General features: G+C 64.3%; 4 protein-coding genes across 4 annotated transcripts; 3 read left to right on the forward strand and 1 right to left on the reverse strand.

Moving 5' to 3' along the window:
* Positions 1–4,184: 4,184 nt before the first annotated feature.
* EMIHUDRAFT_228447 (hypothetical protein) lies at positions 4,185–6,521 on the forward strand (the record flags this gene model as incomplete). Its single annotated transcript, XM_005787036.1, has 4 exons — positions 4,185–4,554; positions 4,924–5,949; positions 6,100–6,256; positions 6,347–6,521. 4 exons carry the CDS (start codon positions 4,185–4,187, stop codon positions 6,519–6,521), a joined length of 1,728 nt encoding a protein of 575 aa, XP_005787093.1.
* Positions 6,522–8,981: 2,460 nt separating this feature from the next.
* Positions 8,982–9,411, forward strand: EMIHUDRAFT_228448 (hypothetical protein; the record flags this gene model as incomplete). The annotated part of the gene is made up of 3 exons (XM_005787037.1): positions 8,982–9,013; positions 9,080–9,188; positions 9,265–9,411. 3 exons carry the CDS (start codon positions 8,982–8,984, stop codon positions 9,409–9,411), a joined length of 288 nt encoding a protein of 95 aa, XP_005787094.1.
* A 1,493-nt stretch (positions 9,412–10,904) lies between these two features.
* EMIHUDRAFT_111205 (hypothetical protein) lies at positions 10,905–14,259 on the reverse strand (the record flags this gene model as incomplete). Its single annotated transcript, XM_005787038.1, has 8 exons — positions 10,905–11,087; positions 11,548–11,567; positions 11,703–11,835; positions 11,921–12,169; positions 12,331–12,585; positions 12,928–13,401; positions 13,776–14,055; positions 14,102–14,259. The coding sequence occupies 8 exons, from the start codon at positions 14,257–14,259 to the stop codon at positions 10,905–10,907; spliced, it is 1,752 nt and encodes a 583-aa protein (XP_005787095.1).
* Positions 14,260–17,242: 2,983 nt separating this feature from the next.
* On the forward strand, positions 17,243–20,034 carry EMIHUDRAFT_467581 (hypothetical protein). The gene is made up of 4 exons (XM_005787039.1): positions 17,243–18,044; positions 18,871–19,146; positions 19,216–19,603; positions 19,652–20,034. The coding sequence occupies exons 1-4, from the start codon at positions 17,260–17,262 to the stop codon at positions 19,994–19,996; spliced, it is 1,794 nt and encodes a 597-aa protein (XP_005787096.1). The 5' UTR covers positions 17,243–17,259; the 3' UTR covers positions 19,997–20,034.
* The last annotated feature ends 417 nt before the right edge of the window (positions 20,035–20,451 follow it).

Here is a 20,451-nt window from a genome sequence, read left to right on the forward strand (position 1 = left end):
ACTATTCTCTTCGATCCGCGTCGATCCGGCCCGCTGCTCCAACTCGCACGGACGTACAACGATGCACCGGAACTGTACAGAAAGCGCCTTCACGTTTCTGCAAGCGCGCGCATCGGCGATCAAGGAGGATGGGACATGTAACATCGACTCGCTGGCCCAGCCTCTCATGCCCACATCTTGCGTTCACATCGCACCACGGGAGCAGGTTTGACCAGCACGTGATCAACATTTACTTTCGCGACCATCCCGAGGAGCGCAGATACAATCGGGACACGCAAAGACGAACCTAGCACGGACGCGGGCACTGGGGCGCGAGGGAGAGAGAGAGAGAGAGGCTGTGGACGGATACGCCTGTATAGGAGCTCAAGCTGCTCGACTGCCGCTACAACATGCGGCACAACTCCAATTGCAATGCGAGCCGCGGCACCTTTCAACGGCGGCAGAGGGCGATGACTCTCTGTGAACAGCGTCAGCTCACGCCTCCCTCCTGTGCACAGGCCTCTTTCACGGCAACAACCACATCTTTGAGCGGCCCTTGGGCTGGTGGTGGGGCGCGAGAAGTCTGAAGCATGACCTCGAGGTCGCAATCGACGGTGTTCCAGGATTGGACTGCCTCGCGAAATTCCTGCGTTCATTGCGAACCAATCAGCAGATGCTGCTAAATGTCTCATGCCCGCTTCCTGACCTACGAGCAGCAGTGGCGACAGATCAGGGGAGCAGCTCCCCACCGAGGGCAAGATAAAGAGAGAGGAGCGGACGCTAAGACAGGAAGAGCGTTTTGAGTTGTACGACCTGACGCCCGCTACCTCTTCGGCTGCTTGGCGGACTTCTTGGCGCGGCCCTTGTGTAGGTAGCCGTGAGAGTGTGTGATATAGACACACGCACACACAGCCGGTTTGAGCCGCATTGAAGATAACCTTGTGCCTTCCTTTTGCCTGTGGGCTGGCTTCCGGCACCTGCCCTCTGGTCTGCGTGTGACTCCCGGGGAGAGGTCGAGCCGCTTCGCGCGCACATAGAGTCTTGGATAGAGTCGCTGTCGACGTGTCAACACCGCGTGGCGCTCTCTGCCACCCCTCAAAAGCTCATTTGTAGCGCCAGTTGCAGAGGAACTGCATTAACATACACTCGGATCGATGATACGGCGAGGTATCACACGGGGCGCGGGGCGAGCCACAACATCACCGGCTCGCGGAGCAGGGACCGCAGACGCACAAGTGACTGCACGGCACCGCGAGGTGAGACTTCGGCCGCTCTATGATGCACGGCGTCTCGCCTCCCGTGGTGGACTCTGGTGCAGCCGGTCGCCCCGTGTCGAGGCTGGCGTCCGCTAGTGAGACGGCAGCAAGCGGCTCAGTGACGGGCAGATGCTGCTCCGCCGCCTCTGCCGCCTCTGGCTCGATCAAACGCTCGATCGCGCCAATCCGCTCCTCGAGGTGGACCGGGCGTCCACGGCGCACCACTCAACCATCGCCTGATTGCATGCGATCGATCCACCGTAACAAGACGTTCACTGGGTTCTGGGTCCCACTGGGTTCCCCCGACCTGCGATAGCAATGAAACTCTTCTCCACCTGTTCTGGGCCTCGATTGCTGGTGCGTTTATTTTTGCTTCGCCGGGTATCATATGAAATTCTGCAAAAACCTGACCGGCCCCTGCCCTGCCCCTACCTACCTACCTACCTACCTACCCTATGGGAAACTAAAAAAGAAATCACTCGATCGGTGAAGGTGGGGTACTATACCAACTAGAGTGATGGTTGGTGGTACTCTCCTGCATCCACAGTCCTTCTTGTGACATGGGAGGCCACTCTCAAGCCCTACAAGCATCAGATCACCCATTTGGGGAGGGTTGACATCGTGATTTGCGGAAAATTTCTTTTTCTGCTGTGAAAATTCCAGCTTGAAGAGAGGGAAAAACCCGACGGGAGGGCCCAGACCTACCCTACCTACCCCGTCATGATACCCGGCCAAGCAAAAATAAACGCCACCTGGATCCTGGTTCTTGCCTAAAAATGCGTGTCTTGTGGTTCTTGCCCAAAAATGCGTGTGGTTTTTGCCCATGCACATTTTTTTCAAAAACTGTTGCATATGTTGCATATCATGGCATTTGAACGCATTATTGTGCATTCAAGACTGCGGAGGGGAGGGGAGGGGAGGGGGGAGGAGTCTGGGTGGTGCACTTGCCTAAGGTTCTTGCCCTCAAATTGCAAAAGATATGCAGTCATGCCCCGAATGCATCGAATGATGCACTGTTATGCAATCACGCACAAAATGCATCGAATGCAGAATGCAACGAAATGCAATCACGCGCAAAATGCATCGAATGCATATGCAACGAAATGCAATCACGCGCAAAATGCATCGAATGTTGCAATGCAGTTGTAATGCAGGAGATGCATGCGAATGCAGAAAATGCACTGCATGGGCAAAAACCACACACGCATTTTTGGGCAAGAACCACACTTTTCCCGGCGACAGACACGCAGCCACGTGCCATGTATTGCTACGTGAGGGACCGTACTGCCCGCGCATCGTACAGTCAACTCGTGGAGTACGTTACCAAGGATGCAGTGCAGTATGTCGCTCTACACGATGCTGTTCTGTTTCGAAGCCGCGCGGGTGAGAGAGCGTCTGGCGATACAGTACTACTTCCGTGCAGGAAAACAAAGAAACCTGACGCCCGTGGAGGTACTTTGCGTGTTTTTCTCCCACCCCAGCGGCTTGAGTGTTGAGAGAGACTACAATTGTACTGCGAACAAAACAAAGAATTCGAGGACGCACCGCTCCCTCGAACGACACCCGGCGGTTAAAATCCCTGTGTGGTGGCGGCGTGCCGTCCTCCCATCCCTCCATTGGCTTGTCTGTTTTCTTTCTTTCTCTTTTACCCGGCACAGGACTGGCGCGCACTGGCACTGCAGTCGGAATTCTCACTTTGGGACACGGGTGGTGGGGGTCACCCAACAGGCTGCTGACGCTCGGAAGCTTGGCACATATAAGCGATGCGCACACGTCTCCAGCAGTCTTCTTGCCGGCGAGGCGAGGGTAGCCTTGCCATTTTGGTTGGACGGCCTGTCAGGGAAAGGCGGAGTATGCCTTTGGCAGGATCCCTTGGCTGCCCAGAGTCGGTGGCACAGCAGCTCGTGTCGCCACCAAAGAGCGCTTCGCCCCCGCGCGGCGGACGGGCGGCGCACGTGTGGGCGTGCAGCACAGGAGACGCGCGGCGAGAGCGTGAGCAGCAGCGACTGCGGGCAGAGAGCTGGCAGAACGCGAGCGAGACGTGGGATGTTTGGGGCCGTGTCGTGTCGAGTCGACCTACGCGCCCGCTCGGCGAGCCTCGACGCGGCGCAGGAAGCCGTGACGTAGGCCCGGAGGTTGCATAGCTCACCGCATCGTCGTCTCCCGACGATGCGCTTCCCCAGGTCCTCCCTCGCAAGAGGCCAATAGGAGGAGGCGCGTCCTCTGGCACGGGCGCTGCTCTCTCCACTGGAGGGTTGGTCTCCACCCACGGACTCGCCTCGGACGAGCTCGCTGTATGGGTAGTTTTGTTCATGGACACGGGCCCACGCGGCACACGCGCAGGCCGATTGCAGGGCTCTCCCACAACCACGCTGACCCCGCCTCTGGGACCAACGACAGAGGTGAAACGACATTCGGCCCGCCGACAACAATTCGACCACTGGACGCGATATCTAAATGCGGCGAAGGCCAATCTCGAGTTCCCTCTTCTCAACTCTTCGCGGGTTTTGGTGCAGTCACCTCCCCCCGCGACAGTCTGGGGCAAAATCTGAGGCAAAATTGAGGAAATCGGCACGATACCCAGGCGGTCGCAGGGTATTTTCCAGTTATACCCGGGTTTTTCCAGGTATACCCGCAAAATACCCGGTATTTTGCCGATTTGGCAGAAAAAGGGAAACGAAAAGAGACGGGGTGCGAGAGGAAAAGCTTGTTCACAGCCTAAAATCTCTCTCTCCCCCATCCGCCGGCCGGTGGGGCTTGCACGCTAAGATCTCATTAGCGGGTCGCTAGTCAGAGCCGGTGCCGCGCGAGTCTTGGTCGGAGGATTCTTCTTCGTGGTCAGCCTCTCTCGCCCGGTGCCTCCGCCGCCGCTCGAGACAGGCCCCCAACGGACAGGCCCCCGAACCCACTCGTTGCAGCCGTCGCCGGGGCGTTAGTTGCCACCATCGCATGTGGCGCCGCAGCACGCCCGAGAGCAATCGTGTCGTGCAGGAGGAGCACGGCGGTGAGTCGGAGCGCGTATGGATTCTCTCCGAGTGCGTCCTCGAGGCGCAGGAGGAACTGCGCGCGCGTGAGGAGCAGCTCGCTCTTGTGCAGTCCATGCTGCGGCTCACAGAGGCGGAGCTGGCGGCCGAGAAGCGTCGCACAGCTCAACTGTCCGCGCGCGTAGCGGAGCTCGACGACGCACTGCTCACCGCGAATCATCTTGCCACGACTGCGCTCGACCAGTCTGAGGAGGTGCTGCGGAAGACCCGCGCAGGCGGTGGCACGGCGGTGTCCTCAGCAGAAGAAGGAGGGGGCGGAGCGAGCGGAGGCGATGGTGGCTCGCCAAGCCAGGGGGCGGATGCGCGCGTCTTCGAACCGCCGCCCATCGGACAAGATGGAGCCCCGCCGCCGCCGCCGCCGCCGCCGCCGCCGCCGCCGCCACCGCCGCGCCCGCCGCCGCTGGAATCGCATGGCCCTGGTGGCACCAGCGAGGCGGTGGCGCCTCCTCCTCCTCCTCCGCCGCCGCTGCAGCCGCCCCTTCTGGGACGCACCGCGTCGCCGCGACGGCGGTCCCTCTCCTCGCTGCCGTGGACAAAGCTTCCAGCGGCCCGAAGTACGCACGCAACACCTGCCCAGTCTCACCACCTCACCACCTCACCACCTCACCTGTTGCCACACTCCCGCCTCACCGTCCGCCACGCAGTTGCTGGCTCCGTCTGGGAGAGCGTCCTGCTCTCGCCCGTCTCGACAGAGTCGCTGGAGGATAACTTCGGACTCACGCCCACTCGCCGCAAGGGCGCCGCTGCAGCCATCGCCGCCGGGTTGACGGTCCGCTGCACCACCGCCAATGCGGGCTCGCCGCTGTCGCAACCCCCTCCCGCCTCCCAAGGCGACACGTCTCGTGGCGCCGGCAGCGCAGCGGGAGGGCGCGGCGACAGCGGCGGCCCCGACACGCCGCGTAGCAGTGGGAGCCGCACAGTGCTCCTCGAGCCGAAGCGCTCCTCCGCCATCGGCATCGTGCTCCGCTCGTGGCGCGTCTCACTGCCGGCGTTGAGGGACGCCGCCGCGACCCTGGACGCCGCCGTGCTTCCCGCAGACCGCATCGAGGTGCTGCTGGGGACAGCGGGCTCGCCGTGCGCGCTCCCGCGGCCGGGGGAAGTGCGGCTGGTCCGGCAGTGGCTCGAGTCGAGAGGCGTGGCCCTCGACGACACACACGCTGTCGAGGCGTCCCTCGGCGAGGCGGAGGCCTTCTTCGCCATTGTCGGAGGCGTACCACGTCTCGCGCCGCGCCTCCGGCTCTTGCTCGCGGAGCAGTCCTACCTGCCGCGCGCGGCGCAGCTCTCGTCGCAGCTCCGCGTTTGTTCCGAGGCGGCCGCAGAGGTGATGGGCTCGGGCACGCTCCGACGCCTACTGGGTACATTGCTCGGTGTGGGAAATACCCTGAACGCGGCTACGTTCCGCGGAGGCGCGAAGGGGTTCGAGGTTGGTTCGTTGCCCAAATTGCTCGCCGGAGGGAGACCGCAGTCTCGTGGCGGCATCATCGGGTATCTTGCGGCGCACACCCCGTCGCTTCCCGGCGATTTGGAGGAGGAGATGCCGTCGCTGCCGGGCGCGACGCGCCTCTGCCTCGCCGAGCTTGCGCTCGAGCTGCGCGAGCTGCAGGCTTCCATCGACACCGTCGAGGAGGACCTCACGCAGGCGTTGCGAGAGGCGCCACTGCACGACGAGGGTGGCGAGGGTGGCGAGGGCGGCGAGGGCGGCGAGGGCGGCGAGGGCGGCGAGGGCAGCGGTGGTGCTGGAGGCGCTGGAGGCGGCGGTGACGGCGGTTGCGGCGACGACGGCAGTAGCGGCCCAGAGGCCACCGGGGGCGTTGAGGAAGGCACGGGCTCACACGATCACATCTTCGTGGCTCGCGCGCGGGGATTTCTCTCGGCGGCAAGGCCGCGGCGGCGCGCGCTCGAGGCGCAGCTGCCCGAGGCAGAGGCGGGCCTCGATGGCGTATCTCGCTACCTCGCGGCCGAGGCGGAGGGCGAGTGGTGCCTCTCGCAGGTGCACGCTTTCTTGAGTGAGCTCAAGCGGATGTGGCCTAGTCGCTCGCCACGCGCCGCTGCGCCGTCAACGCCGAGGCCCGCTTCGGTGACGCTAGAGGCGCCTTCCGCGCCGGTTCTCCGCGACGGCTCGTCCGACCAAGCGGGGCGAGCGTTGGATGCGGCTCCGGCGGACGGCGGGCCACCGTCGGAATCGGCCGAGCAGGTGGGGCGAGGCTCCACAGACTACGGAGGAGGCGACGAGTATTTCTAGGTCAAGGTGAGGTGTTAGCGCACTCTGACCACTGTTACCAAATCTCAACACTTTGTATAAATTGGAGCACTTGGAGCACTTGGTGTGCAGACTGCAGTCGCGCCACGCGCGCCTCACAGCCTCACACACCTAGTCCTAGAGTATACAACAGCTTATACAAAGAGATATACTGACGTATAAAGTCAGCCCCTTGGAGTGTGAAAGGCTTCGTAGCCCTGAAGATCCGCAGGACTGGAGCGAAAAAAAGCAAGCGAGTGGTATAAAGTGTACGAGTCATTGGACATTGGCCACTGCACACACTTCACGCAAGCGACAAGGGGTGCTTGACTGGGCCGTCGCGTTTTGATCTCTCGGTACTCGGACTCGGTCTGTGGGCGCCCGCCCGCCGCCTCTGAGGGGGTCGGGCCCCCTAGTCTGAAACAAAAACAAGCTCGAAAACAGCCATGAAAATATCAGCCTGCGAGAGAGGCACTGCGCGCCGCTGACCTCGTGTGGGGATGTGAGAGGGAGAGATTGGTGTGCCGACACCATCCAATACTGATCTCTAAAAGTAATGCGGAATCGACCCTATCCAGTGCTCAAGTGCTCAAGCTAAAAAAGTATACTGAAAATTTATCTTACCTTATATTTCCCCGTGTCGGTAAGGTCCAGGGCAAACCTCGTCATCCTACCTTTATTTTCCCGTGTCCGGTTTTCCGTTTCGGGCGACGGCACACTCCACCGAGCTCTCAGGCGGGAATCATGTCGGCGAAGGCGGGCTCTGGCGTCTCGGTGATGCGCTCCGATCTCGACGCGTCGACCTCGACGGAGGTGGACGCACACGAGGCGCAGTGGCGGGCCGGCGTCAACCGCCAAGCACGTCCAGACGCCCCCTCGCAAAGGCGGGCGGCGTCATTGGGTGCTGCAGCCAAGCGGCGGCGGAGAGGAGCGTCTTCTCATATGAAGGGTCTTCATCCCTCCTGCCAGTCTTCACGGATTTTTCTCCGTGAACACTCAGGACGCGACGTACGTCCAAGCACGTTCCGCGTGCCTCGTGGCCGCGCTCTTTGCGTGCTGCTCCTGCAGCTCTCTCGCTGCTCTTCCTGGCCCGGCGCCGTGCCAGCTCTGTGGCCGCGCCAGGCTCTGCGACCGCGCCAGCACTCTGGCTGCGCCGGTTCTTCGCTTTCCCCACCCACCCTCTCCTGGGATAAGGGGGTCGTTCTGAGCACTGAGGGCTCTCCGCATGGTTAGCTCCTCCCTCTCTCTGGTCTGTGGTGCGATCCCTTTCGGCGACGCGGCCAGGCCACGGGACGTTGAGGCTTGCCTCCGTGCCCGTGGTCGTCCAAGCTGATCGAGTCCCAAACCGCCTTTAGTGGCAGGACCCCAGGGGATGTCAGGTACTAGACTCTACCGCGGTGCGCTCCGCGCACATAGGTGCCACGCGCGCTCCGCGCGGTATCTAGCCAGCGCGCTCCGCGCGTGTGTGTCTAGCTAGCGCGCTCCGCGCGTGCGGTGTCCAGCTAGCGCGCTCCGCGCGTGTCCGGGTAGAGCACCGGCGCGCTCCGCGCGCATGAGAATCCAGTGCTTATGCTCATAAGCACTAAAAGCTCGTTTCTGCAGCTTGGCTCCGCGGCGGCATCGCCCCCGTACTTCGCCGTACTTCGAAATGGGGCGTGGTACGTCCTTGGGGCGTGCCAACCGGCGCAAAACACGTGGGTTTGTACTAAAACACCCAACGCGGCCAAAGTAAACCAAGCTTTTTCAGCCCTTGACGTTCGCGCGGATTTCGCGAACTCCGAACTCGAACGAACGCAGCCGGCGGGGCCCAGCCCGAACCTCGTAACTGAACGGACCGCGCCGGCTGTGGAAGGCGCGAACTGCGAAACCGAACGAACGTTCGTGAACTCCGTTCGAACTTAGGAAAAAAGAAAATCATCGCTAGTTCGTTCGTTCGGCTCAGCCGAGCCGCGCTGAACGAACGAACTCGCGCAACTGCGCCACGTGCGCGCGTGCGGACGCGGTCTGACCCTCAATCTCAGGTGCCCATATACACAGGCGGCACTAGCACAGTTCTGACGGTCCGCGACAGTCTGCAATCTAGCGGACTACGGGCGCGACTACCCCGGTGCGCCGCCGCCCGCCGCGGACCATTGAAGGGGGGAGGGGGGGGACCCGCTCAGCCTGACCGCCTCCTCCGGCTTCAAAGAAAAGGCTCGAGTTCACGAACTAGTTCGAGGGTTCGGGCACCCAAGGGCGAACGACCGAACCATGCAGCGAACCAAGGGGATGCCGTCCAGAGCGAACTCCGAAACCGAACGAACCGCGAGTTCACCGAACCAGTTCACGAACCAGTTCGCCAGTTCGCCCGGGAAGTTAAAACGAGCTTTTTTATATCTGGCCTCGCGGACGCGCACAAGCAAGGGCTCGAAGCGCTCGCAGCCAGCCGGGGGCCAGCCAGCCGCTCCTGACTCGCATCCGTCAATGGGCAAGCGCAGCTCAGCGTCGCGCCGCAGGTGTCGCCGCCCGCCCGCGTAGGAGCATGCCGCGTGCACCGCCAAGAGCGCGTGACAACCTTGCAGGCGTGAGGCAGCTGCCGACAGCATGGACACGGACGCGCTCACCACGACGAGCGCGACCGGCTTGCTCAAACCACGAGTTGTCAAGACAAAGATATCCAAGGCGCGCGCGGTCGAAACTTGGCCTGTTCCGATGCCGTCCTAGATGCATGTTCCGGTGTCTTACGCCGCGCCCACGTCGACATCAGGCGGCGCAGAAGCTCACGCGCAAGCAAAAGCTGCGAAAGGCGAAGAAGCAGGAGCGGGGCGCGGCGAATGCTGACCGGAGAGAAATCAAGGCGGAACACGACGCGCACAAAGCGGAGCGCCGGCTGAGGGCGAAGGCCCTTTGGTGAGCGCCTGACCAGGGCGCACTAAATAAATAAAAACGGACACCTCTCTACTGTGAGATGGGTAAAAAGGAACAGGCCCCCGCCCTTGCGATCTTTGTGCAGGGTTCTTTGTGGGTGTGGTCGGCGACTAGCCGGGGTCGTCCTCCCCAGGGCGCACTAACTATAACTAGCAAATAAATAATAAAACGGAGACACCTCTACTAGGAGATGGGTAAAAAGGAACAGGTCCCCGCCCTGCGGTCTTTGTGCAGGGTTCTTTGTGGGTGTGGTCGGCGACTAGCCGGGGTCGTCCTCCCGATGGGGGACTAGCACTAGCCGTCTTCCACATGGTCCCTCGGGTCCCTGCTGCTCCTAATCTCGTCGTACATCCTCCTGCTGATCTCCGCAACATCCTGCTCCCTCCCTCGTCTCGCCCTGCGCGTCTGCTCCGCCTCCCCGTCGTCCGCCCTGCGTCGTCTGGTGACGGGTCCTTCATAGTCGGTTGAGGTCGCCGCCGCCCTCCTCGTGCCTCTTTTCCCAACGTTCCCTCGGCGGCCGATGCCGTCTGCTCCGGCTCCCCAGTCCCCGGGTCTGCCCTGCTCTCGTCTGCGCTAGCTTCTGCTTCGTCATCACTGGGGTCTCTCCTCTTCTTTCTCCCCTTTCTTGTATGCTTTGTACATCGCGTCGATTCCTGTTCGCGTGAGCACCACCCTGAAGCCCGCCCAGCAGCTGAACCGCTCCCTAAGTCGAAGGAGCATCATCAGTCTCACCCACTTCGCTCGCTGCCCACTGTCTCCGCTCCCTCCCGTTTGGGCCGCCGTCGCGGCCCTCGTTCGTCCCACTGGCTGTTGGCCCGTCCCCACGTTACGGTACCTCTGTTATATCCCTCCTCCTCCGCGACTCCCTCAAGGCTGGCCGGGCCTCCTTCCACCCAGCGAAGAGCTTCCTCAGCCACTCAATGTGTTCCTCTCTCTTCATTATGCGCGCGGTAGCCTCATCGTTGAGCTGGATCCACCTCTGCACCGCTCCCGTCGCCGCCTCGGCCACGACTTGCAACATGCAAGTTCCTCGTGTGTGTCGTGACCCCGGCGCCAAGGTCCCTATATAACTAGCAAAGAGACCACGACAGCACCAAAATAACCGTTTAATCGCAAGTGTGAGTAGTGGCGTGGCCAGATCGCAGTATACGAAAGAGTAGTGAGCGCTGCGGAAAGGGGTTAAGACGTTCGCACACCACACTGCTGTACATGAGTATGGGTCAGACGCACACATACAACATACTCATGTACACACACCGCACGCGCGCGCGCGCACGTGAGCCACGCAAGGGCTCGTGATGTCGGGGCATCGGGGCGAAACTCCGCGTCCAGGCGTGTCCGAACGAACGCAACATTAAACACGCCGGAGGCTGCCCATCTCTCGAGCGGGAGCGCCGCCTCGACGCTTGTGCAACGCGAATGCCTCTCCATCGCCGCCGATGCGCACTCTCGACAACGACAAGAGATTCCGACCGAGCATCACTCCGCGTCGCCGCGCAACGCCTCCTGATACCGCGTGACGAAGTCGGAGTGGAGCTGTTCCTTGAGTACTCGGAGGGCCCGGTCGTGGACCGCGCTGGCTTTGGCAAAGGCACCCTGGCGGAGGTGGCACCTGGCGTAGTGCAGCCACAAATCCACCGAATCGTGGCCATGCTCAGACACCTGCATGCATCGGGAGTGGGTGGGTGCGAGACGCAAGAAAAGTGTGTGTGTGTGAGTGAGCGTCTCAGTGGACGAAGCATCTGGAGCGCGAGGACCGCTCGCTCAAACAGAGCGACGAGCTCGGCCGCGACGCAGCGAGCGGAAACGCCGCCCGACTGCCCCGCCCGATCTGCGGAGGCGCCCTGCAAAACCGACTTGCCGTAGAGGGGTCCCTGCATGGGAGCAAAGAGAGGGGAAAAAGCGGATTGAACGGCACTGGTGGTCGACAGCGGCCAGTAGCCTCCAAACTGCTTGGTGCATGTCTGGAGGGGTCTGTTTTGCGTGTGTTAAGGTGTCTCAAAAGCGCCGCACCTCTGCCGTTTCATGGGCCAACAGTGCCTCATGCACCCTGAGCGGCGTGGGCGGGGAGCGGAGTAGGGCCGGCCGCAGCTCGCGTGCACGAGAAAGGTTGAGCCGGCACAACCACTCTGCGAGCAGCACCTACAGGCCGGGACGCGAGGTGTTGAGAGAAGGCAAAAAAGCAGCGGGGCGATAGCAGGGGAGGCAGGATGCCTTGAGCGGCGCGCTCTCTGCGCGCAGCGCAGCCTCCGCACGCCGCCAGACCGCGAGGACCACCTGCGTGCGAGGAGAGACGGATCTGCTTCCATTCCATGTACTCAAACCAAACGAGGAGTGGCGGGAGAAGGGGCCGGAGGGCCGGAGGGCGGGGGGCCTGGGGCTGGCTGGTCGAGTCGGCGGCCGCAATCGCCTGCGGGGAGGAGCCGGGGGGGGGGGGTGGGGTCCCGTAAATGCTGGTGTGTGGCAGCTGGGCGCCAGCACGCTCGGCAGCGCACCGCCTCGATCCACACCCGCCACACGCACAATGCGCCAGGCGTGCCTCGCAACGCGCTCGCAACTTCACGGAAAGGGTCGCGCAAATGTGCCAAATCGGAAAGGGTGGGTCGCTCCCCGCAGCGCGCGAGCAGCAAGCGCAGCCTCATGCACGCGAGGCTTGCGTCCTGCGGGTGGCGGATCGCGCCCGCCTCGCAAGCCGACAGGGCGAGCTGCAGCGCGCCGTCGTGCGCTCCATCGCTCCCTCCGAGCTATACAGGGGCGAGAGGGGAGGGAGCAAGCCGTTCAATCTGTGCGTGCGCGTTGTGTGTGAGCGCGCGTATGTGCGCGGCGCGTGGTGGGGCGGGGCGTTGATGGCTGGAGCGCTGGTGCGAGAGAAGCGAGGGGACGCGCAAGGGGCGGGCCGGGAAACCTGCCGCCACGCCAGAGCCGCATCTGGCTCGGAGGCGTCCGGCAAAAGCCCAGAAATGTCCGCAGCGGAGAGAGCCGCCGTGAAGTGAAGCGCCGCCCACCGCTGGTAGACGGAGGGCGATGCCTCGCCGGCGGCGTGTGCCGCCTTGCACAACTGGAGCCCCTTCTTCCGCATCCGCACAACGGTGGCCGGCGGCAATCCCTCCCTTTGTGTCACCGCCTCGACCCAAGCGACGCACGCGTCGCGGAGGCGTGCCTACAAGTGTTCAGGGCGCTTAGGGGCCCTGGCTCACACATCCACGCCGCCAATAGGCGAGGCGCCGAAGGCGCCGCCGCCAACGACGCGTCGAGAGACTGCAGCGCGGCGCGGAGCGCGGCCGCGTGCGCCGAGCCCCACTCTGGATCCGCGGCGCATCGGTCGAGGGGCAGCGATGCCAATGCCACGGCCACGGCCGCACTGAAGGGACGGGACGGGACTGGTGGGAGGGCGCGAGGGGCTTGTATGTGGAGAAGGGGGCGAGATATTGGAGCACCTCTCGCCGAACGAGTCGCGCAAGCTCGTCTCGATGGCAGCTTGTATCGGCGCGCCCGCCTCCACCTCGCCACACGCACGCAAACAGCCTAGCCGAAGCTCGACATCCTCGGGCATCGCCGCCACCGCGCTCTCATAGACGTAGCGCGCGACGGCGCTCGTCGCCGCCGAACCCCCTCCTAACTCGCCGCCCTCCGCTCCCTCCACGTCCGTCATGGGCGCAAGAGCCAGGCCGGCGGCGCCTCCGTCCTCGTCCTCGTCCTCGTCACCGACTTCCAGTCCGCCGCCGTCCTTGCCGTCATCCTCGCCGCCAGCCTCGCCGCCAGCCTCCTCGCCATCAGCCATGCTCCCCGCCGCGACGTCGTCGCCGTCCGCCGCCCCCGCACCGCCGTCGATGCCGAGCGCGCTCCTCCGGCGCTGCACGCGCTCCGCAAAAATGAGCTCAAACCGAAAGTAGGCCAGCCACAGCTCGCGCGAGCCGCGGTTGGCGCGCAGGGCCCGCTGCAGCAGCCGCCGCGCAGCGCTTGCATTGGAGCGCGCCTGACAGGTGGAAGCAGCAGCTGCAGCATCAGCGGCTGAAGCACGGCGGCATCTAGTTTTGGGGGTCTCACGCGGCCGGCGGGCAGAGGTGGTCCGCCGCCCGAGGGCGACACCGGCGCGCCAGGGAGGGTGCTGATGCCGTGGCAGTGGAGCTGCTGGCGCGTGGCTCGCCCAAGGGTCTGGGTGTCTGTAGCCGTCGAGGCTTCTCGGTTGTTGTCGCGCCTCAAACTCCCACGCGGCTGCGCGTGTCCACAGGGGCACCTGGCAAGGTGAGCGATTGCGTCAGGGGCGCGGCAGAGCGGGAATCGAGGGCGCGTGACGCGCGGTCGGCGGGCGGGGTGGGCTGCGAGGGGAGCGCCGCGAGGGGGCATTACCGAGTGGGGCAGGACAGCAAGCGCGCGACCGTAGATGCGCTCGAGGCGCTTGTCCGCCTTGCGCCGCTCGGCAAAGTCGATCCACTGCATCCAGAGCCGCTCGTCCCCCTTGAAGCGCCGCGCCGCACGGCTGAAAATGAAGTGGATGCGGCGCCGGATCGCAAAGTCGGGCGGGCCCTGCCTGGTCATGCCGAGCCGCCGGCGCCTGCACTTGAGCAGCGCCTCAAAGTTCATCTCGAGCTGCAGGTAGCGCAGAAAGTCGTCGCGCGTCGCGCGGGGCCTATGCGTGGCGCAGCACGTGATGGCGGGGCGCGCTCCCCGGCCACCGCGCAGCAAGGGGCGATCGCCGGTGCACGAGGTACTCAAAGCGCTCGCGGCGCCGCACGAGCGCCTTGACCTCGCTGGCGGAGCACAGGCCGCGGCGCTGCACGTCCTCCAGCTCCGGCACCATCGACTCCATCACCTCGCGCACGCGATCCGCCATGGCTGCAGCGGAGCGTGCGTTGCAGTGCGCCTGCGGCCACGTAGGCCGGTGGGCAGACACAAAAAACGTTGTTTGGGCAGACTATAGTCGAGCGCGTCGGAGAGGTGTTTCGACACCGAGTGTTTGAACGTTTCTTCGCAGAAGAAACGTCAAGAGAAAAAATTCTCTCGCCGGTGTTCACAGAGCTCTGCGCGTTCTGGGCACGGACGTGTGTCGCTCGTGCGTGTCGTCGTCATCTGTCTTGCGTCCACCCATACCGCGTTGGTGTCCAGTCCGAGCCTGAGGGCCCAACTTCAGAATCGTGCTTTGAGTTGGGTTGTTTCGTGTTGGGTTGGGTTGGTGAGAGAGAATTCTTGATACGAAACCACGACGACACACACCAGTCGACTCGCATCGGTTGCCTCCATGAACGGCGGAGCTATTCTCGCGTCCACACCACACCTGGCTCCAACGTGGACACGCCCATAGCTGGGGACACTACTAGGTCACGCATGGCATCAGAAGTTTTATCTCTGGGCCTTTTCTCTCTCTCTCTCTCTCTCTCTCTCTCTCGTTGGGTTGGTTGGGTTGGGTTGCCTTGCTTGGCCCGGGTTGGGTTGTTCCGCGTGAGGTTGGGTCGTCGGCGCGAATGGTGAGGTCTCGACCGCCGCCGCTCACGCCAGCGGACGGCCACCATCGGTGTTTTTGGCTTCGCCACCGTCCAAGGCGTGCGCCATGCGCTCGCCGGCATCGAGCGAGCAACGTGATCGACCGAGCGGCTTGCTGTGTGGACGCCTTCTTCTGGCTCTCGTCGAGAGCGTTTTGCGTCCCGGCGGGTGGGAGAATATGTGTCGTCTGATGTGTCACTGTGTGCGTCACATCGGTCTTGATAACAAGCACGGTCGATCCGTCGAAGCGATACACTCGTTCCTATCACGCTGGAAGGCTGGCACGGAGCTCTGCGCCGGCACACAGAAGAGCCGTGCGGCAAGAAGAGCTCGATGGGGAGCGAGAACCGTCAGATTTTCAGGTGTAACCTGAAGTCCGTCGCGATGCACTCAATCCCTCCCGAGCGAAAGCCTGTGGCTCTCTCGAACTCGTCGATATATTGCGGATAAACTGCTCTTCCCGCATAGCTTGCAGAGTCAGAGGCGCAGAAAGGCTGCGAGTGCTCGACGAGTCTTGCGAGCTGCGCGGTCAAACCTGGGGGGAACTGACCGCATCAAGGCGGACTTCCGAAACCTGGGTGAGCACCACCACGGCGGCCATCTGCAGCACCTGCGCAGCTCAACCCGAGTACCCGACCTTCCCTGCTGCAACAACCACCCGTACGAACGCAATGGCCGCCGCCGCCGATTCTGTATAGAATTGCAAGGCGCACACGCTGGTGCAGGCGGGGAGTCGTCGATCCGACTCGTTCCGATGTGACGTCGCCGTGAAGGATTGCAAACAGTATGCCCAAGATTTGCCCTCCCGCGCGATCTTCTCGCGTCGGCAAGCGCGCCGGCCAGGATGGGCGAGCCGGCCCCGCCACGCTGGACGGGCCAGCGGCTGGCACGCGCCGGCCACTCCGGCGGCGCGGCGGCCTCATCGCGCTCGTCGTCTGCGAGGCCACCGCTCGGCGTCGCCGCGTCCGACGGCGATGGCGCTTGGCTGTGAGGTGGCCGGTGCCGCATTCGTCGCTGTGCTTCTTTAGCAGGCGGTGGACTGTCGGCTGCGAGGACGGTCGCATTTGCGCGAGGCGAGGCGAGCATTGCTGCGCGTTGCATGCGCCATGACTCGCGCCAGCGCGTGCGGGAGCTCCTGGCTGAGCGTTGAGTCCAGGTGAGTTGCGCTGGCAGGCCACTATCGCTACGCCGAGCCGAGCTGACGCGCCGAGGCGCCGGCCAGTCGCAGCCGTGAGGCATGCCACAGCAGCAGAGGCACCTGCCCACCCATTGGGCGGGCAGACAGAAGGCCAGGGCAGCACTGGCAAGTGCAACGCGCCTCATGTCGGAGAGCGACCGTGCCTCGTTCGCCGCTTATGATGTAGAGTGTTGTAGAGATTTCACGTTGTAGAGCGCCTCTACATCGCTCTACAGGCGACTCACATCGTCACGCGCCGGATGTAGAGCTCTACAGCTCTACAGCGCTCTCCAGCGCTCTACATCTCTACAGCTCTACAGCGCTCTACACTCTAGATCCTCTACACCCTCCCTCAGCCCTCACTGCTGCTGGGGGGGGGGGGGGGGGGTCGGCCATGGGCTTAGAGGTGTGCAGGGGGGGTACCGAGCAGTGTGCGGCCGCTCCAGTATTGGTGTCGGCACACATCCCCGCACGGAGGTCAGCGAGTGATCTGTAAAAGTTTGGCCAAAAGGCCCCACATGGCTGCCCCTTGGGCTGAAAGGGAAAACGGTCGTGGGCTGAAAAGAAAAACAAGAAACCCGGGCGCAACACTGGGCACACGGGACTGGTACGAATCGGCGAGGGACTGCGAAGGGAGATAGAAAGCTGATTGATAGATAGAAAGAGGCAGACGACCAAGGGTTCAAACAAACTTCGCTCTCACCTGGCAACCCTGTCTGCACGTCTTGCGCGCGCGTGAACAGGGCTCCAGGCCCCAAATGACGTGTGAGTGTTAGAGTTGTTTGGTATTGCTATAAATCTCCCCCCCCCCCCCCCCAAGGGTTAGGGCGGGCGACGGCTAGCACCACACTCCTCTCCTTAAATTCCCTGTGTGGTGGCGGCGTGCCGTCCTCCCATCCATATCCCTCCCTTGGGTTGGCACCACCACCCACCACCACCACCACCATCATCCATCCCTCCCTTGGCGCTTGGGTTGCGTTTCTCTCTTTCTTTCTTTCTGGTGCTTACTGGCCCAGGTAGGTAGGTAGAAAGGTGAAGAACAGCCAGGCTCGGACTGGACACCAACGCGGTATGGGTGGACGCTAGACAGATGATGACGACACGCTGGTCAACACAGACACAAACAGCAAAAGAAAGAGGTTCTCAGCAAGTGCCGTAGCGAGCTGCCGCAGCAGTATGGGCAAAGCGGGTAAGGCCAAGGCGTCCACTTCCCAGCCGCAGGAGGCGAGGAAGCCCGCGGAGGACGACGACGACGCCATTCTGAGCGCGGCGATCGCCGAGAACCGCGTCTTCAAGGAGAAGGTGGCCAGCGAGGCTGCCGCCTCTGCCGCCGCCGCGTCCGCGATCACCGCGGCGCTGGACAAGCTTCCGGTCTTCGCCATCGCCGACGCGGGCAGGCCGCTGCAGTACACGGTGGGGAGGCGGAAGCTAGCGGTCTTCTACGCCGACGTGGCAGCCGCCAAGGCGCAGCAAAAGGCGACCGAGCGCCAGGTTCCCGGGTGCGACCTCATCGCCGTCGGCCTCGGCGGCGCCTACCGGCTCTCGTACGACGGCAAGGCCGCGATCGTGCCAGGCGTGGCCGAGTTGAGAGCGGCCGGCGCGCCCGAGGGCGCGCAACCAATGGGGCAGGACCTGCCGCTCTTTGCGTGCACCAAGCTGGGGCGGTACGTCGACGGAGGGTTGGTGATGCCGCTCTTCATGAGCCATGCGGACTGCGCGGCGGCGGTGGAGGCGGCGGCGAACGCGGACGCGCCGGAGAGCGATGGGCCCGCGCAGATCAGCGCCCTCTCTCTGCAGAGCGTCGTGGATCAGCTCGGCGACCCGTCCTCTCCCGCGTTTTCCTTTGTCGCGCCATCCAGCTCGGTGGAGCACAACGAGCGCTACGTAGGCAAGGGCGTGTACATGAGACGGGTCGAGCCGGAGCCGGAGCCGGAGGACGTGCCCCCGCCGCTGGCGGCAGAGTGAGTGTGTTGGTGTATCTGATATAGTTAGAGGCTGCGCAGCCGCAGGCCGTCCCGTTTGCTGTTTGCATAAAAAACGCCTGTTGCCCGCTGCGCGCGCGCGCCGGGGCTCTGTCTCAAAACTCACGTGCCGCAATATGTGTCACACACGGCGGCTTCTGCCACCTCTCGATTGGTTCCACTTTCTACGCACACACCTACCGGGGAAGGGGCGCTTGGGAGCGGGAGCGGGGGCGGGGGCGGGGGTGGGGGCAGGGGCGCGCAGCGCGCGGCGCGCGGCACGCGCAACAGAGGTAGGGGTGGAAGACGGCGAGGAGGGGGCGGCGGCGGCGGCGGCGGCGGCAGCGCGCGCGCGGCGCGCGCGACGGAGGGGCGGAGCAGCGACCGCTGGCGCGGTCGCTGCTCCGTCTGTGACAGACGCGCGCTCTGCCGCTGCAGAGCGCGCGCGTCAGGCACAAAGGAGGGCAAGCGTGGCGGCGCGGGACGCGCGGCGGCGGCGGCGAGCAGCTGAGCGCTCCGTGAGCGGTGAGGCGGCCGGGCGAGGGCGCGGCGGGTGACGGGTCAAGGGAGCAGCCCACACCCGGCGTCGCTCTTTGAGCGACGCCTGTGGTACGCCTGCGCAGGGGCCGCAGGGCGGTCAGTTGTGGGGCGAGGCGGTGCCGGCCGCGGGCCGGGTGCAAGGCGCCGGCCTCGGCGCCGCCTCGGCGCGCCGCACGGGCGCGGCGAGCCTCTGAGCGGGAGCCGAAGGTTTGGTGTGGTAGGTGGGAGGTGGAGGTAGGTGGGGTGATCTGACTTTGCCGCAGAGGCCGTCCCTAGCTGTGAACAGCAAAACGGGACAGTATATGGCCTTTGTCGCGTTGCTACCCGCCTTCGTGCCCGCCTTCGATCCCGCCTTCGTGCCCGCCTTCGTGCCACACGCCGCTCCCTTCGCCGGACTTTTGCCTGCGTCCGCGCGTGCGTCCGCCGTCGTGGCCAAGGCCGCCAAGCGCAAGGCCGCCGCCGGGAAGCGCAAGCCCGCCAAGCCCGCCGCGTTTGACCTCAAAAAGGCCATGCTGGTCGCGATGCGAGCTCACCAGGATCTGTGGCGGCTCGACCCGCAGAGGTCCCTCCGTACCTCAGCCCCAACCGCGCGTGTCTCTCTCCTCAGGGAGTGCCTCCACCGCCCCCGCAGGGAGTGCAGCCGCGATGTGTACGTGCGGGCAGACGGCGGCTCGCGCTTCTTCTTTGCGGGCAAGGCGGTGGGCGCCGCCGGGCGGTGCGACGCGGCGTCGGCCGTGCTCTTGCAGAAGCGCGCTATCTTGGAGCACGCGCGGCTCCTCCATCCGGAGCTGGAGCAGATGCACCGGTTGAGCAGGCCGCTCCAGCTCTGGGCCGCGCCGGCCGACTCGGAGGTCTCCGTGGCGCGCAAGGTGCAGGCGCTAGAGTCGCTGGAGGGGGCAAGGCTTTCGCGTGCGATGCGAGAGGACGCAGACGCAGGCGCAACGCTCGCCGGCTTTGACCCCGACCAGCCCGAGAGCGACGGCCGCGCCGGCTTCTCGGCGCCGCCCCGGCCCGGCGGGGTGAGGCAAGCTGGCCCTTGCCTCTAAGCTACGCGTCGCCTTGAATAGGTGCGGCTGCCGGAGGACGGCGTCCCGGTCGCGCCGCTCGAGGTGAGGTTCGCGTCCAGCGTGGCCGAGGCGGAGGCGATGGCGGCGCAGGAGCAGGAGGCGATGGCGGCGCAGCAGCAGGAGGCGATGGCGGCGCAGCAGCAGGAGGCGATGGCGGCGCAGCAGCAGGAGGCGATGAGAAAAGAGGAGGCGGCGGCACGCCCCGGAGCAGGTGGAGGCATGCCAAAGCCGGTCGCGCCGAAGGTGACGGGCGCGGCGTCAGCGGCGGCGGAGTCGGCGACCGACTCTCGGGAAGACTCCGGCGGCGGCGTCGTGGGTCCAGCGTCTGCGTGGTGGGCCCGGTGAGAGGGAAGCACTGTAGTCGGCCGCCGACCAAACAACTCACAAACCAGCCCATGCGTGGCACCATGCCCCCAAAACGACCCCATCGGTGTCGCGCCGGCCCTGTGGCTGTGGCTGGCGGCTCGGCTCGTGCATTCCCTGCATGCAACAATAAAAAAAAATCTTGGAGGTCCACCTTCAGGCCCTGATACAACAAAAAAACCCATGCCGTGCCCATGCCCATGCCTATACCGGAAACTCGAGCGAGCCCAAGCAGCGCCGGGACGCTCCTCTCCACCGTGATGCTCCTCGCCATCGTCGTCACCACGACGTGGCTGCGGACGGGCGTCGCCCACGACATCGTGCGCCCGCTCTCCAACGTCGCCGAGATCCCTGCCTCGCCTGCCAGGAGCGGCGTCGACCTCATCGCTGGGCAGGTGCGCGGGTAGAGCTCTCCACCATACTCTGCCGCGATCCCG

This window comes from Emiliania huxleyi, assembly GCF_000372725.1.
Source record: "Emiliania huxleyi CCMP1516 chromosome Unknown EMIHUscaffold_147, whole genome shotgun sequence".
In the NCBI taxonomy this organism is placed as follows: domain Eukaryota; phylum Haptophyta; order Isochrysidales; family Noelaerhabdaceae; genus Emiliania; species Emiliania huxleyi.